This window comes from Thamnophis elegans, chromosome 15 (genome assembly GCF_009769535.1).
Source record: "Thamnophis elegans isolate rThaEle1 chromosome 15, rThaEle1.pri, whole genome shotgun sequence".
Taxonomy (NCBI): Eukaryota; Metazoa; Chordata; class Lepidosauria; order Squamata; family Colubridae; genus Thamnophis; species Thamnophis elegans.
The window spans coordinates 14,025,418-14,044,557 of record NC_045555.1 but is presented as its reverse complement, the minus strand read 5'-3'; the positions used below and the strand labels follow the sequence as shown (position 1 = coordinate 14,044,557).

Genomic DNA, 19,140 nt, shown 5'->3' with positions numbered 1-19,140 from the left:
TAGTAAAATTCCCTTTTTTGCAGGGAAATAGTTTCAATGATTTTACAGGTAGACTTACAACCACCATTCAGACCAGTATTTCTGTTGCTAAGTGAGACATTTGTTAAGGGAATTTCCCCCCATTTTACGATCTTCCTTGCCATGGCTTTTAAGCGAATCACTGCAGTTGTAAAGTTAGTGACATGGTTGTTAAGTGAATCTGACTTTCCCATTGACTTTGCTTGTCAAAAGGCCGCAAAAGTGGATCACACGACCTCTGGGACACTGCAGTCGTCATAAATATAAATCAGTTGCCAAACATCCGAATTTTGATCACATGACCATGGGGATGCTGCAACAGTTGTGTGAAAAACAATCATAAATCACTTTTTACAGTGTCATTGTAACTTCCAATGGTCACTAAATGAACTGTTGTAAGTTGAGGACTACTCGTACTTAATGCTCTTTCTTTCCTGCCTCTCTCCTCCTCCCATGTTACATATACACATACAGAAAGTTTTGATCCCTCTATACATGAAAATTTTAGTATAACTGCCGGTAATATGTCTTTTTTTTTAAGTTTAGCCTCTCATAATAATGTTTCAGAATCAGCTTATCTGCTGAAATGGCTCTTAAAGTTTTTCTAGACTTTAAAATTGAATTTGAATTATAACAGGGGGCTTCCTAGAAGGCTGGATAAAGGTGTACAAACTTTTGAAAGAGTTGCTTTGCACCAGTGTATTTGTAAATATGAATCACTTCTTTTTGGAGCATTAAAGCAACCATATCCTTTGCTAGTTTTGTGCAGATGCTTTGAAGATCCCTGGTTGCTTCTGTAAATGAGTGCATATACAGAAAACACATACATCCCTGAGCATCCTTGAGTGATTGTGCATGTATACACACATGGGGGTAGCTGTAAAGAGCTTTCAGGAGAATTGAATGTACCTTGCAATGGGTACAATTTATTTAATGCAGGGGTCAGCAACCCTAAACACTCAAAAGAGCCATTTGGACCTGTTTCCCACAGAAAAAAGGATCTTTGTGGGAGTCACAAAGATCCTAACCAGAAGCCCCTCATTCAATTCTGAAGCTGACCAGAAGTTAGGTTCCCCCACCATAGAGTCTCCTCCTAGCACGGCATCCTTTTTCTTCTACCTGTCGTAACTGAAGCCAACCAGAAAACTCGCTCCTTGCCATAGAGTTTTCTCCTGGTGCACTGTGCTCCTTCCCCCCGCCAATCAGAAGTTCCTCTCAAAATTGTGGTGCTGACCAATGACAGGGAGCCACAGCAGAGGGATGAAAGAGCCACATGCGGTTCCAGAGCCGCGGGAACCTGATTTAATGCATCAGAGAGAGAGATGCTTTATTGGTGTATCTGCTTTGTAGAGCACCTCCATTCCCCTTAAGCACTTATTATTTGGAGCTTTCAATCCTCATGCAGTTGCTCAGTGAACTTTTAAGCATTGACTACATTATGGCTGTGACCTTGGTTGAAGTCATTTGACTTCCAGCTGCTCATTTCTTAATCACTTTTGGAAATTGTTTTTTTAACCTAAAGCCATGTTTTTAGAACATTGGTGAGTCTCCTTCAACATTTAGCCAAAGTAGTTTTCAATCCTTGATTTACAACAACAGTTGGGACTAGAATTTCCATTGCTAATTAAAGAAGGTGTTAAGTGAGTTATGCCCAATTTAGGACCATTTTTTCTATAGTTTTGTTCAGGTTTAATGATATTAAAATGTTTTGTGAATAGACAAAAGGATGTTGATGTTGGAAAGTTACAAATAGGCTAAGTCTCCAGATAGATTTGAAAAAAGATTCCCCCCCCCCCCCAAAAAAAAAAATTATAAGAATTCTTTCCTTGAGAAAATGTTGTTTTGAATTCTTAAAGTAAAATTAAGGGATGGGAGTTTGAAGGCTGGACATTAGAGGGCACCAAAAGGAACTAAAAATTACAATTAAAAGGAGAAGAACACTTAATTTGATTTACAGAATACAGTAATTTTTTAAAATATTGAATCTATTGAAGAATATTAACAGTGGGAATTATAGATAGACTATATTTAAGGAATAAATTTAATCAGGCAAGACTGATTTGAATGTGAATTTAAAAATGATAGCCTACAAGAATGATTTGGGAAAAAGATGCTACATTGGATATATAAATAAAAATGTTTGATGTCTTAATAATTAAAAGGAATAGGCAGATAACAGACCTAGAGAGTAATCTGGATAGCCTTCATATCTTGATTTACAAAGAAATGTTGTTGAAGTTTGTGAAAAGGGCCAAAAAGTGAAAAGGAATCAAGTTCTAGGACAGTATTTGAATAGATTAAAAGATAAAAATTGTTAAAAGTAAAAGGAAGGAATATAAAGTTGGTTTATTTAATTAAGGTTAAAAATAGATACATGTTATCTCTGGTAAGACTTAATGGACTTTAATGACCAAGACTGAACAATGAGGCTTTAAAAAATTTTTATAGACAAGAGAAAGGAAGAGTTTATTTATTGTAATTTAAGAGAAAGTGAAAAGTTTCTAAAATTATTTATATTTATTATGAAGAGGGAAGTCATTTCTTTCTACCAACAATCCCCAACCTTTATGGCTTGGTGGACTGATGTGGGGAGGGGAACTGGCCCATGTATGCCGACCTGCTGCTTGAGCAAGTTGAGCTGCGTGCATTGGCCAACTGCACGCATGGCCCAGTAGTGGGCCGTGACTTGGGGTTGAGAACCCCTGCTTTAAACATTTCTCTCTGTCTCTCTCTCTCTTTTTGTTACTATTTTTTTCTCTTTCCTTTCTCTTTTTTTTAGTCTGCATTAGTATTGTTGTAATTATAATCCTTAATAAAAGTAGTGTTAAAATCCTGAAATATTCCTGGAAATATTAAACGTGGTTCCTCATTTGGTAACTTCATGTGTCCAGTAGCAAAATTGATTCTGATTAATTATGCAGTCTTTGGAATAACAGTTGAATATGCTGCTTTATTACCACATTTTCTTCTATCTCTTTTATCCTGGAATTAAATCCTTTATTTAATTTTTTATACAGTTGTAAGATTAATTAATTAATAAGCTATCGATATTTTGTTCTTGCAGGTTATTTTAAAAATTGGGAAGCTAGTCTAATATTTAAAAAAAAGTTAATATAATGGAACATTTTATTTCATGTCATTGGACACCTCTGAGAACATAGAGTAATGTTAGTTAAAACTTCCTGGTGGTTGAAGATGCTGGCTTATCAAAAGAAAATAGTAAAAGGAAATTGTACTTAAAAGGGGATTGTATTTAAAAAAAGAATTCTGCATCTTTCCCAGCTGGATTAACATATTAACTGGAAATTGTATTCCCATCACATCTGTTCTTCTTGTGGGCTGGTGCAGAGCCTTTTGTGGAAGTTGAAATGCATTAATTGTGTGATCTTTTGTATTTGTCTAGTAGTCTGTGTGTGCACAGAGCAGTATATCTTGTTACAATGATTATGTTAATTGGCAGTCTTAATTTCAAAGTGATTCAAGATTACTATCACAGTCCCGTTAGATAGGCTTGAGACAAATGTTCTCAGTTGATATATCAACATCAGAAAATGATAATTTCCTAGATCAGAAAAGGTCAGCAGCCTATCTGCTCACGTAGCACACTAATGGGAGTTTACGTTAATGGGTGGGAAAATTTAAATGCCTACTTCTAATGGCTAAAGTCACACCTGTTTCTTCCCAACAGAGAAAGGAGATTTCATTGCTCTGGATCTTGGTGGGTCTTTCTTCCGAATTTTGAGAGTAAAAGTCTCACGTGAGAAGAAGCAGATGGTGCAAATGGAAACGGAGATTTATGAAACGCCAGAAGATATTATGCACGGCAGTGGAACACGGGTAGATTCTTCTTTAAGTATATAATGAACGTTCTGAACGCTTCCCATATTGCTTGTTAAGTTGAGTTCATCTCTTGAGTTTTCTGATACTTAATTTTGAAAGAAAAAACAAAATTAATTTGTGATTTTAATATTCCAGGAAATGGAATATTAAAAGTCGTAAAACGGGGTGTCAAACTCACGGCCTGTGGGTAGGATACGTCATGCGCTGCTGGCCACACCCACTCCTGGTTTAGCGAAGTGGGGGGAAGTCGCAATACGTCACATGATGATGCAGTGATGGCACAGGTTTGACAACCCTGTCCCAGGGGTGGGTTGCTGCCGGTGTTACTGTGGTTCGTATTGTTCGCGCTCCAGACATGTGCTGCGCTTGTGTGCATTCTTTACAGTGAACTGCACACGAGCAGTCACTAAAATCCAAAATGTGGCGGCCAAGGGCCAGTGAGGGAACAGTTCGGGGGCGTGGCATGCCTGGGTCGCTGCCGGTTCTGCGACCCAGGCCTGAATTCCACTACCGGTTCGGCTGTCCCGGGCTGAACCGGCAGCAACCCACATCTCCCCTGTCTTAAAACATGTTTCTTAACAAGTTAGAAAATATATTTTGGAATAAATTTCTTCTCATCATTTTCTTGTTCAAAAAAATGTGGAGAACTCCAGATTTTATTACAAAAATTACTTTTATAGTAATTTCTCCCACTTCACCTATTACAAATATGGCTTTTTTGCTCACTAGCATAGAAACGTAGAGTGTACATCAAATAGGCAGTGAAAGCTAGCTGAACTACCAGGCAGACAATTGATGTCTGATTAGTGTGGATGTATTGGCATAGCTATGAGTTAAAATATGTATTTCTGTTTATTCTGTTCCCTCATATATTTTTATACCCATCTTTATTTTTCTTGACTGTGTTCTCGGATGGGTGAGTATCATTAAACATTTTTAAGATGTGACTGTTCATTTAGAAGAAAATTTTTCAGTACAGTGCCTTAGGCAGCAATTCTTTGCATACTTACTTGAGAATAAAAAAATAAACATTTCCTAAAGTTGAACTTGATTCTAATAATTTCATGGATACATCCGTGTGAATTTTGGGGGGAACAGGGTAGGAATACCTCTACTGGTTGCAGTCACATCATTGCAATTTGTGCTGGTTTTTTGGTAGTTTCTGGCAAAAATGCCTGTTTCTAAAAATGGGTTCGTACTTAGGACAGTGAGGTTGCTTAATGACCATGGATTCACTTAATGACTGCTGGAAAATTGTTCTAAAATTGGGTTCAGTCAACTTATAACTGTAATGACTTACAACTGAAAATCTATATTGTAACTGTGACCAGTTGTATTGTACCTGTATTCCAACTTTTAACATTACTTGAAAGAAAGAAGAGAGATGCTTGCATCTTTATTGAAAGTATTGGCTGTTCAAATATGGAAATAAATATATTTGAGCTGATTTGATTAAAAGTAATCATAAGCAAAATATAAACTAGAGGTGCCTGAACATATTGCTTGTTCTGTGTTCAGATGGTATAATTAATAGAACAACCATACCCAAATGGGTGTGTTTGCAACTAACCAATTTTTGTGTTTAAACATGCTGCGTGAACCCAGTCAGTGGGTGTTACAAGTGAAGGTTTGGAGGGCCAAAGCAGTCTATTTTAGGGAAACAAGTCAGCAAGGAGTAAAACTGTTTCTCTATCTGAAGTACCTTTGCCTGATTGCCGTATTTGTTGTGCGGTTGATCTTCTGTGTTTATTTTTTTTGCCAAAGGATTTTTCTGTCTTGATCCTTATGTATACATTTTGCAGCCAGCAGCTCAAGCTGCGAACATTATATGGATTGTTGGGGAAGCCAAGGAAGGCAGGAGAATTTCTCCTACTTCCTCCACTTAAATCTCTTATGTAAGTTACAGAATTGGTATCTGCTGTCATTGATACTGCTTTTTAAAAAAACCTACACGATACCATCCATTGCCATTTCTCTTGCTTTTCCCAAGATGTACATTCATGATTGGGTTTCTTCTGAGCCCTGGCAGCATGGCTGTTGAGCCTAAAGCAGGAGGATTTGGCCTGTTTGGCTCTTCTCTGGCATCCTTTGGCATTGCTAATGCAAAAATTCTTAGTTTGAGATGGCCGATGCCAAGATCATTTCTGTTTTTGCTGCTGATTACCATATTTTTCGGAGTATAAGAGGCTCCTTTCCCCCCCTAAAAGAGCGTGGAAATGTTGGTGCATCTTATACACTGAATATAGCCATTTTTAGCTTCCCTAAGCCCCGCTCCCCGCATCCCATTGTGAAAACCTGCCCATTTTTTGCCTGGGATTTTGTTTGCAAAAGGGGGGCTTTTTGCCTCCCCCCAGCCTTGCTGAAGCCTACAGAGTGCTTCTGGGGGCGGGGGAGGACAAAAACTGTTTTTCTTTACTTACCTCTTCAAAATCTTGGTGCGTCTTATACACGGGTGCGTCTTATAGTCTGAAAAATACGGTAGTTCTTGAAAACTTTAGTCTGGTTGCTTCCAGCATGATTGTGGCAGAATGAGAAAGGTATCTTCGATGGTACTACAATCAAAGGATGGATTGTTGGCATCACACAATTTGTGAGTTAGCAAGTGTAACAGCTGATAAATTTTCAGCAGTTACTTAGAACTATAATAGTCGGCTTGGTCTATCAAAAATTTGGAAAGCCTTACTTGACTCTCCTAGTTTGTCACCACAGCTTCCTCCCTGAATAAAAGAGCGACAATTCTCTATCTCTCCTTGCCCCTACTATATAATCTAGGTTACCATGAAGCAGTGCCAAAGCTGGTTGTGAAGTAAAGATCCTCAATTTCTGCCATGGCATCACTGCTGTGACCACAAAGTCTGCCTCGTGCCATTCTCCCAGGCGTGTAAACCTTGTGGAACTGTGCGGTTGCCCCCACAAGCCCAGTGCTGCATGTTGCTTACCTTCAGGCGATGTCCTCTTTCTGTTGATAGACCCCTAGGGCATACCGGAAGCTGCTGTGGCCACACGAGGTCTTTCATTCTTGGTGCAGCAACTTTGGAAAATGTTCTTCCATGACATCTGCAATCTCCAGAAAACTTGTGAAAGCGCCCCATGTTCTCGCATGATTTTCAGAGCCTCTGGAGGCCCCACAATTTCTCGAGGCTCCGGAGGCTACGTGAGAAGGGGGCATTTTTTGAGTGTAGTTGTCAGATGTTGGTGAACATTGGCATAAATGCTACCAGTGGTATGCCATACAGAACATTGTGGTGTGTCAGCTTTGATACGTTTGCCATCAAAAATATATCAGTTCCCAGGTTGGGTACTCTTTTTTTTTTTATGAATGAAGGTAAAATCATTTAAATGAATGCATTATGACTTGCCATTATTTTCAGGTTTGATTCGACTTACAAATGACATTTGATTTCCTGGTGACTTTAACAATTTGGGAGACTTAACAGATCTGATCCCTTTAAGATGCAGATCATCAGGTTTTTTGGTTGTTTTAAATCTCAAAATAGGAAACATTATCTTGGTCTTCACTATCTGGCACTGTTAGAGTCACAGCTGTTCTGGAATGTTGAAGTCTTGGTCAGTGGTGGGATTCAAATAATTTAACAACCGGTTCTCTGCCCTAATGACCATCTGGGTGGGTGTGGCCAGCCTGTGTGTGACAGGCAGCACTCTGACTCCTGCACCCCTTGAGAGCAAAAATGGGCCGTGGGGGGAGGTGCGCTGCCCCCTCCTCCCATTTTGGGGCTAGTAGGCATTCCTGCAACAAAAACAGGCCGCGGGGGGGGGGGGCTAGTGGGGAGCCAAAACGGGGCACGTGGGGATTCTAGAAAGGGGCGGGGCCAGCCAGCAATTTAACAACCAGTTCACCCGAACTGGCTGAATCCCACTACTGGTCTTGGTGCATCTGGAAGATGAGATGGCCATGTTACTACAGCTTTTGACTTTGCTGAAAATGTGCAAAAAATGATGTTTTTTCTGAATATTGAGGGAAAATAAATGAGAAGAATGTTATTAGATAGCTTTTCAAAAATGAAGTAATTTGTGTTTTGCTTAATGAAAATGAACTCTTGGTGAAGATGGTCTGACCCTATAGTTCAGCCATATGATTGTACTGGGCTGCTAATTCCAATTTCCCTATTGTACAGGGCGGGGCATAACCTTTTCCTAGGGGGTCACAGCAAGATCGACAGCAGTTTACAACTTCCGCGACACCTCATTTTAAAGCCCATAAAAAACTGAATTGAATGAGCTATTAAATGTTAAATTTGCTTTAAGAATGGCTGGAAAATTCGATTTGGAAGAACAAAGGATCATTGACAGAATAAAATGCATTGCCTTTCGAGAGGCTCGCGATGCTGGAGCGACGTTTATCAATCGAAAATGGATTGCAAACAAATTGAAACGTCATCCGGATTGGGTTACTGATAATTGGAACAAAACAGCCCAAGAATGTTTCACAAAATTTGGAGAAGGGCGTCCTCTGCAACTGTCCCAAGAAAGCAAAGCCATCATTGCAACTGGCAGTCGCAAACAACGAAAAGGAAACCGAAAAGTGGCCCAAGAAATCCTTCAAATTCGTGGAAAACGAGTTGATCAAAGGACAATCGGCCGATATCGAGAACGAGAAGGTTTGAAGCCATTCCACGTCATTTGCAAACCATTGAAAACTCAAACACACGTTCAAGATCGGCTTTGGTTGTGCGATTGGTTGTCTGAATGGACCGAGGAAGATTTTCTTCATTTGGCGCCATCTGACGAATTCTTCGTTTATGCCATTCGAAAACCGAATTTCCAGAACGATCGAATTTGGGCTAAAGACGTCGACGACATCGCCAAACATGAACGATATCGACAAATCGTTCGCAATCCGACTTGCATCGGGATTTTCGTCATTTTCACAGCCAAGAAACTGCATTGGGTTTTGAAGGATAAAGGGGAATCCTGGGATGGCAGTTATTTCCGTGAGAAAATTTTATTGGAGAATGTCATTCCATTTCTCAGTGATCCAGACAATGTCTTGGTGGTTGGTGAGGCTGTCTTTCTTCATGACAAAGCTCCTTGCATGCGTGCAAATGCGACTCAGCAATTGTTAAAGGAAAACAATGTCGAATTTTGGGGCAATGACGTCTGGCCGGGAAATTCGCCAGATCTCAATCCGGCAGAGAACATTGGGGCCATAATTAAGGATGAAGTGGAAGCTCTGATGATTCAGGAGCAAGGTCAAAATCGATATTCGGTTGAAACTTTGAGAATGAATTTGGAAACTGTGTTGAAAAATCTGGAAAATCGAACGGAACTGTTTGAAGATTTGTTGTGTTCTTATCCACCTCGTTTGAATGCTGTTCGAAGGGCTAATGGTGGTCATACTGACTATTAAATCGTGTCAATAAACTCAGTTTTTGATGGGCTTTCGAATGGTGTATGAATTATTTGTGTTGTTATTACAAGTGTTGCTGTGACCCCCTAGGAAAAGGTTATGCCCCGCCCTGTAGTGCTTGTTGTCAGACCTATTCCATAGCATGGGAAGAGACAAAGCCTTGAAATCATATTCTTGTCAAGCTCTACATCATTTGCCTGCATTATGCTGCATTAAATACACACCCATTTTGCATGTTAAATATTAAGCAATTTCTGGGTGTACTTTTAAAATATATCAGATTTTTTTTGCATGGGATCAATATTCCGGGTAAATAGAAGGATACAATTTTGAAATGCCATAGCCTAGGAAACATTGGGCTTGGCCTCCTTAACAAAGAATGATCACACAATCTCTTCACAATACCACAATACTTATGTGGATCAGGAATACCAGATTTGGTTTACTTTTTTAGGGAGGTACTGCTTTCTAAATGCCATGATTTTATTTTGTTTTGTTAAAGTGTAGTATAAAAAAAGAAATTATCCTAATCTGGAGTTGTGATCTCCCAACAACAATGAAATAATCAATTGTGGCCACCAAAGTAATGATTATGAGTTTTTTAAAATTATTTTTCTCATTTTTATATTATGGCTTGTAATGCCTTCTACTGTAATTAATATTATTAGATTACTTCTTAACATTCTTTGCCTTTGTTTTGCTTCCTTCTCAGCTTTTTGATCATGTTGCTGAATGTCTGGGAGACTTTATGGAGAAACAAGAAATTAAGGACAAGAAATTACCTGTCGGGTTCACATTTTCATTCCCATGTAGGCAGACTAAACTAGATGAGGTATGTCTAATCACAGGTTTGCAAAATCTACATTGTGGATAGAACATAAGAAACTGTTTTTATAAAGTGGATTTACTCACTGGGTGCATTCACTTCAGACTTAGCTTTCTGAGGTTTAAATGGTGAATATACTGTATTTTTTGGAGTATAAGAAGCATCTTTTTCTTCTCTAAAAGTGGGTGAAATTTTAGGTGCGTCTTATAGACTGAATATTTGGAGTTTTTGCTGTCCTGAATCCTCCGTGCGTTGCGTTTTCACCCTCCCAGACCCCCAGAGACATTCTGCAATGCTCTGTATGGCCTGTTTTTTGCCAAAAATGAACACGTTTTTTGCCTAAAATGGGCCACGCAGAGCACTGCAGGGTTTTTCTGGGGGCCTGGGAGGGTAAAAATTTGATGCGCGGAGGGCTTGAGATGCCAAAAATGGGCCCGTTTTTGGCAAAAATGGGCCATGCAGAACACTGCAGAATGCTTCTGGGGGCCTGGGAGGGAGGCCAAAAACTATTTTTTTCTTGTTTTCCTCCTGTAAATTTAGGTCCATTTTATAGTCTGAGAAATACGGTATCTCCTGGGAACTCTGTATCAGGCCAATAATTGTTATTGTGGCCTATCACAGCTTTACAGAGTGAATTCATGGTTTTTCTAAGATTAGTAGGATTAAGTTTATAGTCGTGGGTGATTTGTAAGGAGACTTGGGAATCAACAGTTGTATGAGATCTTAGAAAAGTGTTCTTCGTGTGATAGTCACTGAGTACCTTCTGAACTATTTAGAGCTGCAGAAGAGGCAATTAAAGTTGTAATAGCTTTGTATCAACAAATGTGGAGTGAAATGGTGTGATCTACAATTTGAAAACAGCTGTGAACACCAAAGAGACAGATACCCAGATTACAAATTCATTAAGCTCATTATTAACGCTAGCAAAGTTTTGTGTATAATCTTATAAGGAAAAACAGGTCAGAAATGCTGCATTAATAGGAAAGTTTCCAAAAATGCAGAGGACCATGTCATCTATTCTATTCTATTCTTCTACTTTATTTTATTCTATTCAGAACCTCACTTGGAATTTCAGGTTTGCTGACATTGTCCCCCCTCCCCCGCCCATGATCAGATTTTCCATTATTTTAAACTATTCTAGCCCACCTCCCAAAAATAAGTGATATGTTGGTAGAAAGAAGTTTTCATGAAGGTCTTCTAATTTGGCTAGTGTGGTAATAGTTTAATTTTTCCTAGGGCGTTCTGATTACCTGGACAAAACGTTTCAAAGCAAGTGGTGTCGAAGGAGCTGACGTAGTGAATCTCTTAAACAAAGCCATCAAGAAACGTGGGGTAAGAATGTATTTTGGCTGTCTGTACAAAGCATATATGAATTGGCTGATTTTGGACAAACATTGTTAGTTGAATTAGATCTCTTGCTGTTGTTTCTCAGTGTCATTGGAAAATAGCAATAGCATTTAGACTTATATGCCGCTTCACAGTGATTTACAGCTCTCTCTAAGCAGTTTACAGTGTCAGCATATTGCCCACAACAATCAGAGTCCTCATTTTACAGACCAGGAGGATAGAAGGTTAACTCAACCTTGAGCAGATAGGATTCGAACTGCCAAACTGCTGGCAGTCAGCAGAGGTAGCCTGCAGTATTGCATTCTAACCACTGCACCACTTGTTTATTTATGAGCATTCTTTATTCCCAGCAAAATTATTCATTGACTTCGGACTTCAACATTTATTCACTTGTGGACTTCAACTCCCAGAATTCCCAAGCCAGCAAGGCTGGCCAGGGAATTCTGGGAATTGAAGTCCATGGGTTTTAAAGTGGCCAAGATTGAACAGCCCTGCTTTAAACTATCCACTCTGAAGTAACATAAATTGTTGCATTATAACATCTTTGACCCATTTTATGTAGAAACAAGTCCATTGGCAATCTCCATTGAAGATTACCATTCCATTACTCTCAAGCCGTTGTGGTAAGAACATACCACATATGCTAGAATATTCTTTTAACAAAGCTACACATCACAGTAGATTTTTTTTATTGGTCCCAAATTGGCTACCACTAGGACTGATTTTTTGATAAGAGACTTTTTTTTGAGAAGGAGATAATGCTACATTTCAAGGAGACAATCAGTCTTGTGTGTAACAATAAGAAGAAAATGCAAAACCATGATCTGTTGCCTGACCTAATGATATTGGGGATGATACTTGACATGCCAAAGTTTGTGGGGTTTGACACTTAGAATATTCAGATCAGCATTGATAATGACATTGTCTGATATGTAAGAAAATGCTCTGTTTCATTCTAAAGGATTATGATGCGGACATCATGGCAGTGGTTAATGACACTGTTGGGACAATGATGACCTGCGGATTTGATGACCAGCGTTGCGAAGTTGGCTTAATTATCGGTACTAATTCTTTGTTCAGAATCACTCATAATAGAATTTTGATTTTGTATCTGCTATGACATGATCCCATTTGCTTCTTTTTAAGGTACTGGCACAAATGCCTGCTACATGGAGGAGATGAGGCACATTGATCTGGTGGAAGGGGATGAAGGCCGCATGTGCATCAACACAGAATGGGGTGCATTTGGAGACGACGGTTTATTAGAAGACATCCGGACTGAATTTGACAGGGAGATTGACCGGGGCTCCCTTAATCCTGGGAAGCAATTGTAATTGGAAACAATTATATCTTACATAGTCTAATCCTGTGTTTCTCTTGAAGATGTGGCAACTTTTAAGATGTGTGGACTTCAACTCCCAGAATTCCTTGGCCAGCTATGTTAGCTAGGAAATTCTGGGAGTTGAAGTCCACACATCGTAAAGTAGTCAAGGTCACAAAACATTGGTCTAATCCAGGGGTGTCAAACTCTTATTTCATTGAGAGCTGCATCAGGGTTGTGTTTGACCTTGGGGGGCTTGGGGTGGATGTGGACAGCTCCACCTCACTCGTGTTGGGGGCACCTGTGGTGGCCCAAGTGCTCTGCCAGCGAAAATGGGCTTCTGAACTCCGTTTTTGGCTGCGACCTCCTACAACCTTCTGCCAGCGAAAACAGAGCTCGGGAGGGCCGCGGGCCAGTCCTTTGTTGTTTTCAGCGATATAAGCACCCCTGATCTAATCTAAAAGAGTTTTTCTTAGTTCTGTGCACCTTTGGATAATTTCTTGGTTAGTTGCATTAGACCTTCAGCATTTAATTTCTTAATTACTTACACTATTGAGTTGGAATTGGCACAGAACTAACAGTTCTTAGTTGGGATTCCTTTTAGTGTTCGTACTGTTTGTCTTTCTGTGCTCCCTTGCCCCAAAGATAGTGCCACTGAAACACTGATGTAATCTAGCAGAAAAGTAATGAAATTATGTAAGTTTTCAGACAGGCTTAATAAAGACACAAAACGTCTTAAAGGAAAAGTCTTATTCATGGGCATGATATCAACATCATGCATTTCTAAAGCCTTTTGATGTTTGAAATAACAGGTGAAAACAGATGGCTGTGGTGTAAAAAAAAGTTTACATATGACCCTCAATTTACAACTGGTTGCTTAACAAGCATTTTAATTTACAATAAATCCCCCCCCCCCCCAAGTTACTTATAATCTGGGTTTGAAGTTCTGATAGCTGACACCTCCTGCTCTTTGCAGTCGTATGATTGCAGTTTGGGTACATGGTGATCAAGCTGTTGGCATTGCTGCTGGTTTGCAACCCGCACGCAATGTGCAATGCGCGCTGCCAGTTCTGCGACCCAAGCCTGAATTCCACTACCTGTTCAGCCGAACTGGGCCAAACCAGCAGCAACCCATCTCTGATGGTGACTGACCTGCATTTACAGCTGTTTGCGGTGTCCTGTGGTCATGGGACTGTAATTTGGAACTTTTTACATGGATAAGATTTTAAACATAAAACTGCAACTTTATTATATTCTGAGCGGGATGCTCTTTTGCATATTAGTTTGACTGACTGAACACCATTTTTTGTGTGAATTCTCTTTCTAGATTTGAGAAGATGGTTAGTGGAATGTACATGGGTGAGCTTGTCAGGCTTATCCTCGTCAAAATGGCCAAAGAAGGTCTCCTTTTTGAGGGGCAAATCACTCCTGAACTTTTGACCAAAGGGAAGTTGGAAACTAAGGATGTTTCTGCCATAGAGAAGTAAGTGCTTTAGAAGTTTCTTCTAGGTTTGAAAATGGATTTAATCCATCAGTGGGTTTTAAGAATAATTATTGGCTAACTTAATAGGTGCTGTAGAACTGTGCTTACTTGTAAGTACAGTGAATCCATTGAAATAAATGAGATATTAGTCATGATTCACTTTAATGCCATTCATTTCATTAGTCAGTTGAAGTACAACCAAACCTGCATTTAATCCATGTTTTAAAAAATTAAATTATAGTAATAGCCAGTGTTAATTTTGCAGCATTCAAAGATCATTCAAGAAGAATCATGGGTTGAAGGTGGCCAACCATTTTAATGAATCTGCAAAATTCTAAATTACAGATATTGTGAATGTTTCATTTATTCTGTATTTTTTTTCTGGAATAATTGCCATTGTTTTCAGACTGCATACTATTAAACATCACTGATGTATATATCTGAAATCTGTATCTGAATCTGCTTTTGACATTACCTTTTGAATGCATCTCAGCAGCCTTAAGAATTAGGCCTGTTTGTTCTAATAATTAGAATTCTGAAGTGTTGATCATGTTTGTAGGCCACACTCCAATTATTAGAAGCCCAGATATCGCTCAGTAGTTTTTTGTTTACCAATAACTTCAGAAACAGGTCACAGATTCAAGCATTGAGTGCATTTATGGAAGTATTTTCTTCTTGTTAAGTTTAAATCTGTTTGCTTCCACAAGACTTTGGGCATTGTAACATCTTTTAATTCATATTGTTACATCCATCCATCCCCCTATGTTTTTTGCACAAACACAAACATTGTGTCCTAAGTTTATTATGGCTGTCATTGTATATATTTACATTATTGCATTGTATCTGAAAATCAAAATTTTCAGTCTGTGTAGAATTATTTTGGGAGGGGAGAACACATGTGTGGATTGAAGAAAATAATAATGAGCATTGATAACATCATTAATAGCAAAATAGGGCAATATATCACTGCAGCAAGGAAGAAATAAAATTTCAATATATGCCTCAACATTTGATTTTTTTAAAGTTTCTTCCTGCCTTTTAGCTTCTTTAAAGGAAAGACATCACATATGTTCCTAATTGATTGCTTTGTTGCATAATGGGTTTAAAATCAATGCCCTCTTTCCAAATTCATTACAGTATTACAGAACTGTGCAATACTGTGCTTTATCTATCTATCTATATATCTAAAAGCCAAATATCACTCAGTCATCATGAAATCTCCAGAACTGTAAAGCCTACAAACTTGAAACATGGGATGTATGTTCCTCTTGGCTTCTAGGTGCTTACTAAGAAAGGATTTTTGCGAAATGACCTTCAGATCACTCATATTTCTTATACAGTATTATATTAACATGCTCTGATGCTAAGGAGTTAGATGTTCTACTCTCCCCCACCCCAACTGAAAGGAACTCTGTTCCAACTGCCAGTTGCCTTATATTAACATGCTCTGATGCTAAGGAGTTACACATTCTGCATTAATTTTCAAGCTTTAAGTGTCAATGTATCAAGCTCGATCATAACAACTCATTAATTTTCAAGCTTTAAGTGTCAATTTATCAAGCCCAATCACATAATTTCGTAGCGAAGCATGGGTATCCAGCTACTAGTAGGAAATAATATCCAGTTGCATCCATTCAGGCTTCCCATCTCTCTCTCTCTCTCCCTCTCGAGCCCTCATGAAATTCCCATGAGACTTTCTGGGAGTGATTATTATAACCCATTCTCAGATTCTTCCAGCATCTCCTGCAACTTGAATGAGTAACTTGCTGTCAGATTGTCATGTTAAATTATGAGTTTTAGAACCTCATATCGTGTTCGCTTCTGGTTTTAGGAGCAAGGAAGGTTTGCATAAAGCCAAAGACATACTGACACGTCTCGGGGTTGAGCCTTCCCATGAAGACTGCATCGCTGTCCAGCACGTGTGCACCATTGTGTCGTTCCGCTCTGCGAACCTGGTGGCAAGTACTCTGGGCGCTATCCTGAATCAGCTGCGGGACAATAAAGGAGTTGGCCGGCTGCGCACCACCGTGGGGGTGGATGGATCCCTTTACAAGATGCATCCACAGTAAGATCTTGTGCAGTTTCCATAATTATATCTTGGCACCTGTTAAGAGCCATCTCTGGCAAAGGTCATCATGCTGGCATCTGATACACACACTGAACTTGAGCTAAATAAACAGAATTCTTCATAGAGAGAAACGTGGACGGTTAATAATGCAGGCTGGAATCTGAAAATAGTTCAACAGTCATTTTTGCTGAGATCGCGGCTGTATAAATTTGATAAATAAATAAACCGTACACTATATATAAGAGGACGCTCTGTTAGCCTAATAGAAATAGCTACTTTTACAATATTTGTAAACTAGTTGCCACCTAGGGCCTTAAGCATCTCTGTTACATGCAAAGCTCTGTGGCTTCTATTATATTTCTCTGAGTATTTGTAGGAGAAGAGCAGGCAGAACTGGGGGATGGAGTTTAGAGTCCTTGCATTGCCACGAGATCTAAGTGCAGCCCCCTTTGAATTCTGTTGATTCTTATCTAGCACCTATTTAGGGCTGATTGTTAATTGATCGGATTTTTGTGTCTTAGTGTTGTGGCCCGCCAGCGGCCAGCAGAGCTGGCAGCAGATTCGGAGTGTGAGGAGGTTGGGGAGGAACATGGGCCTGGAGTCTGGGGAAGGCTCGGATGAGGGCTCTAAGTTGGAGGGGGGGGCAGGGCCGTCTGACAGTTATCAGCTGCCTTTGGGGTCAGACATCAATGAGGCAGAGGAACAGCTGGAGCCTGTTCCCAGGTTGCGCACGTGCAGAGTTGCCAGACAAAGGAAACAGCTAAGGAATAAGGGTCAACTTGGGAATAAGGCCACAGGTAGACGGTGAATGGCCACTCCCATAGCGAAAGGGGAGAGGTGTTTGTATGAGACCATTACTTCATTCCTGCATTCTTGCCAAGTATTGTGGTATCTGAAAGATATTGGCTTGGCCACTCTCTAAGCCTAATAAAGGTCAGAAATTGTGAGCGATCTTGAAAGACTGTGAGCTGGGACTTTGCTGGAGAGGAATTCGCTGTAAATTAAATAAAAGGGGTTTATCGGGATGAGGACTTGGCTTCGTGCTGCTGGGGAAGCCTAGTCAGAACACTTAGTTTGCACAAATCTTCTATGCTGCAACGTTACGAATGATCCTGATTCTTTGTGCCTGACATTATTCCATAGGTTCACGTGCATGAAGGAATGGGGACGGTGGCTTTCCATGCTTCCCCACCCCCCTCTTTATTTGGGATCTGATTAATAATTGTATAGGAGAGGTTCAGGAAACCTTAGGGTTATAAGTAATATTAAGGAACTGAAAATATCCTGGAAGAAGACAGTGTGGTCCGTCTTAATGTCCACTCTCCTTCTCCCTCCCTCCCTCCCTCCCTCCCATCCATTTTATTTAGGCACCTACCCAACTTCAAACAGATTTGATCAGCACACAGTATAATAATAAAATCACAATACAAAACAAAAGAAGATAGTGTTCGGGTTGATCTACATAAAATCACAGACCAAAAGGCATTCAGCAGGGGGCTCCAAATAGCATCCAAAAGTAAATTAGAGTCCAAAGCAAAGTATTGCTCAAAGTTCCAATTTATTAAGAGAGCCATGTTGGCATATCTGGGAAAACCCGAATCTGAAAGCTTCCCGGCTTTCCCCCACCTAGTTGAAAATTCAAGATCTTGCCCCCACACCCACAAGTCCATCACATGGTTCAATGTTCCACTGCTATGCTGGCAGTTCCACCCTTCCAATTCCGGTCAGGTGCAGATGTGCAAAGACAAAGGATGACCTTGGTTTTCTAGAAAGAATTTGGTTATGGCTACATCGTATCTCACTCCGTACAATCCCTCCTCCCATTTTCCCACAATAGAAAATACATCGTAGATTAATAGAAAGTGTGGCAGGCCAACAATCCAAAATAAAAGATGGTTTGCAGGCCTAACAACCGTCTTAAGTCAAGGCGTGGAAGACATCCATGTTTTCAAGGCTTTATGGAAAGCCAACAGAGTAGGAGTCCTATGGATATTAAGAGGATCAAGGGCAGGCACTGTGCAACAGGGAAGGTATGCTTCCAGTAGATGGCCCTGTTTTATCAAAGGCATCTGGAGCATGCCAACTCTGCTGGCATGTATATGCTGGACATAAACAATGGTACGTAGGCAGTTCCTCAAATAGTCTGGACCTATTCCATGTAGGGCTTTGCAGATGATGATCAGTAATTTGGATTATGCCCTAAAGCATGGCGCTCCAGCCTTGGCAACTTTAAGACTTGTGGACTTCAACTCCCAGAATGGCTGGCTGAGGAATTCTGGAAGTTGAAGTCTATGTCTTAAAGTTGTCAAGATTGGAGACACCTGCCCTAAAGCACACTGAGAAGCTGTGCCACTTTGCAAACATTGATTGCTGTCACTGCCCGTGACATGGCAGTCACGACCAGTTGAAGATTCTGGATAGTTTTTAAGGGCAGCCCATGTAGAGCACATAGCCATCAGCTGCCTGGAGCATGGGTTTACTGCCTAAATTTCTCTATTCCTAAGGGGGGCGGGATCATTTTTTTTATATTGGACAAACCAAAAAATTAATTTAGTAACCAGCTAGTGTGCTATGGGAACAGTGTGGATTTCATTGTTACCAGAGTGCCAGGAAAAGATAAGTTAAAGTTTAGGCGATTTTTTTTCATAATGTATTACTTTGAAAGCTGTAAAAAATGTCATGATCTGAACCTTTTGGAAAGGAACACTTTTATTAACTTTTAATAAACCTTGATTCCATTCCTTCTGTCCGAATGCTTAAGTATAAGTAAGTATAAGTATAATCTTTATTGTCATTGTACTTAAATACAACAAAAATGGTTTTCACCTCACTGGTGCAAAATTATAGCAGAAACAAAAAAAAGAAAAGA

General features: G+C 39.8%; 2 protein-coding genes across 2 annotated transcripts in view; one reads left to right on the top strand and one right to left on the bottom strand.

Annotated features, from left to right (window-relative positions):
* The window catches only part of LOC116518633 (hexokinase-1-like), a 35,066-nt gene extending 18,794 nt beyond the window's left edge, over positions 1–16,272 (top strand). The window contains exons 3-9 of the mRNA XM_032232151.1: positions 3,707–3,855; positions 9,939–10,058; positions 11,289–11,384; positions 12,361–12,460; positions 12,546–12,729; positions 14,048–14,203; positions 16,035–16,272. Of these exons, the coding sequence (XP_032088042.1) occupies positions 3,707–3,855; positions 9,939–10,058; positions 11,289–11,384; positions 12,361–12,460; positions 12,546–12,729; positions 14,048–14,203; positions 16,035–16,272 (1,043 nt within the window). The remainder of the gene's footprint in view (positions 1–3,706; positions 3,856–9,938; positions 10,059–11,288; positions 11,385–12,360; positions 12,461–12,545; positions 12,730–14,047; positions 14,204–16,034) is intronic.
* A 1,921-nt stretch (positions 16,273–18,193) lies between these two features.
* TACR2 (tachykinin receptor 2) overlaps positions 18,194–19,140 on the bottom strand; it is a 12,370-nt gene continuing 11,423 nt past the window's right edge. Inside the window, exon 3 of the mRNA XM_032232228.1 lies at positions 18,194–18,254. Coding sequence (XP_032088119.1) covers positions 18,194–18,254 — 61 coding nt within the window. The remainder of the gene's footprint in view (positions 18,255–19,140) is intronic.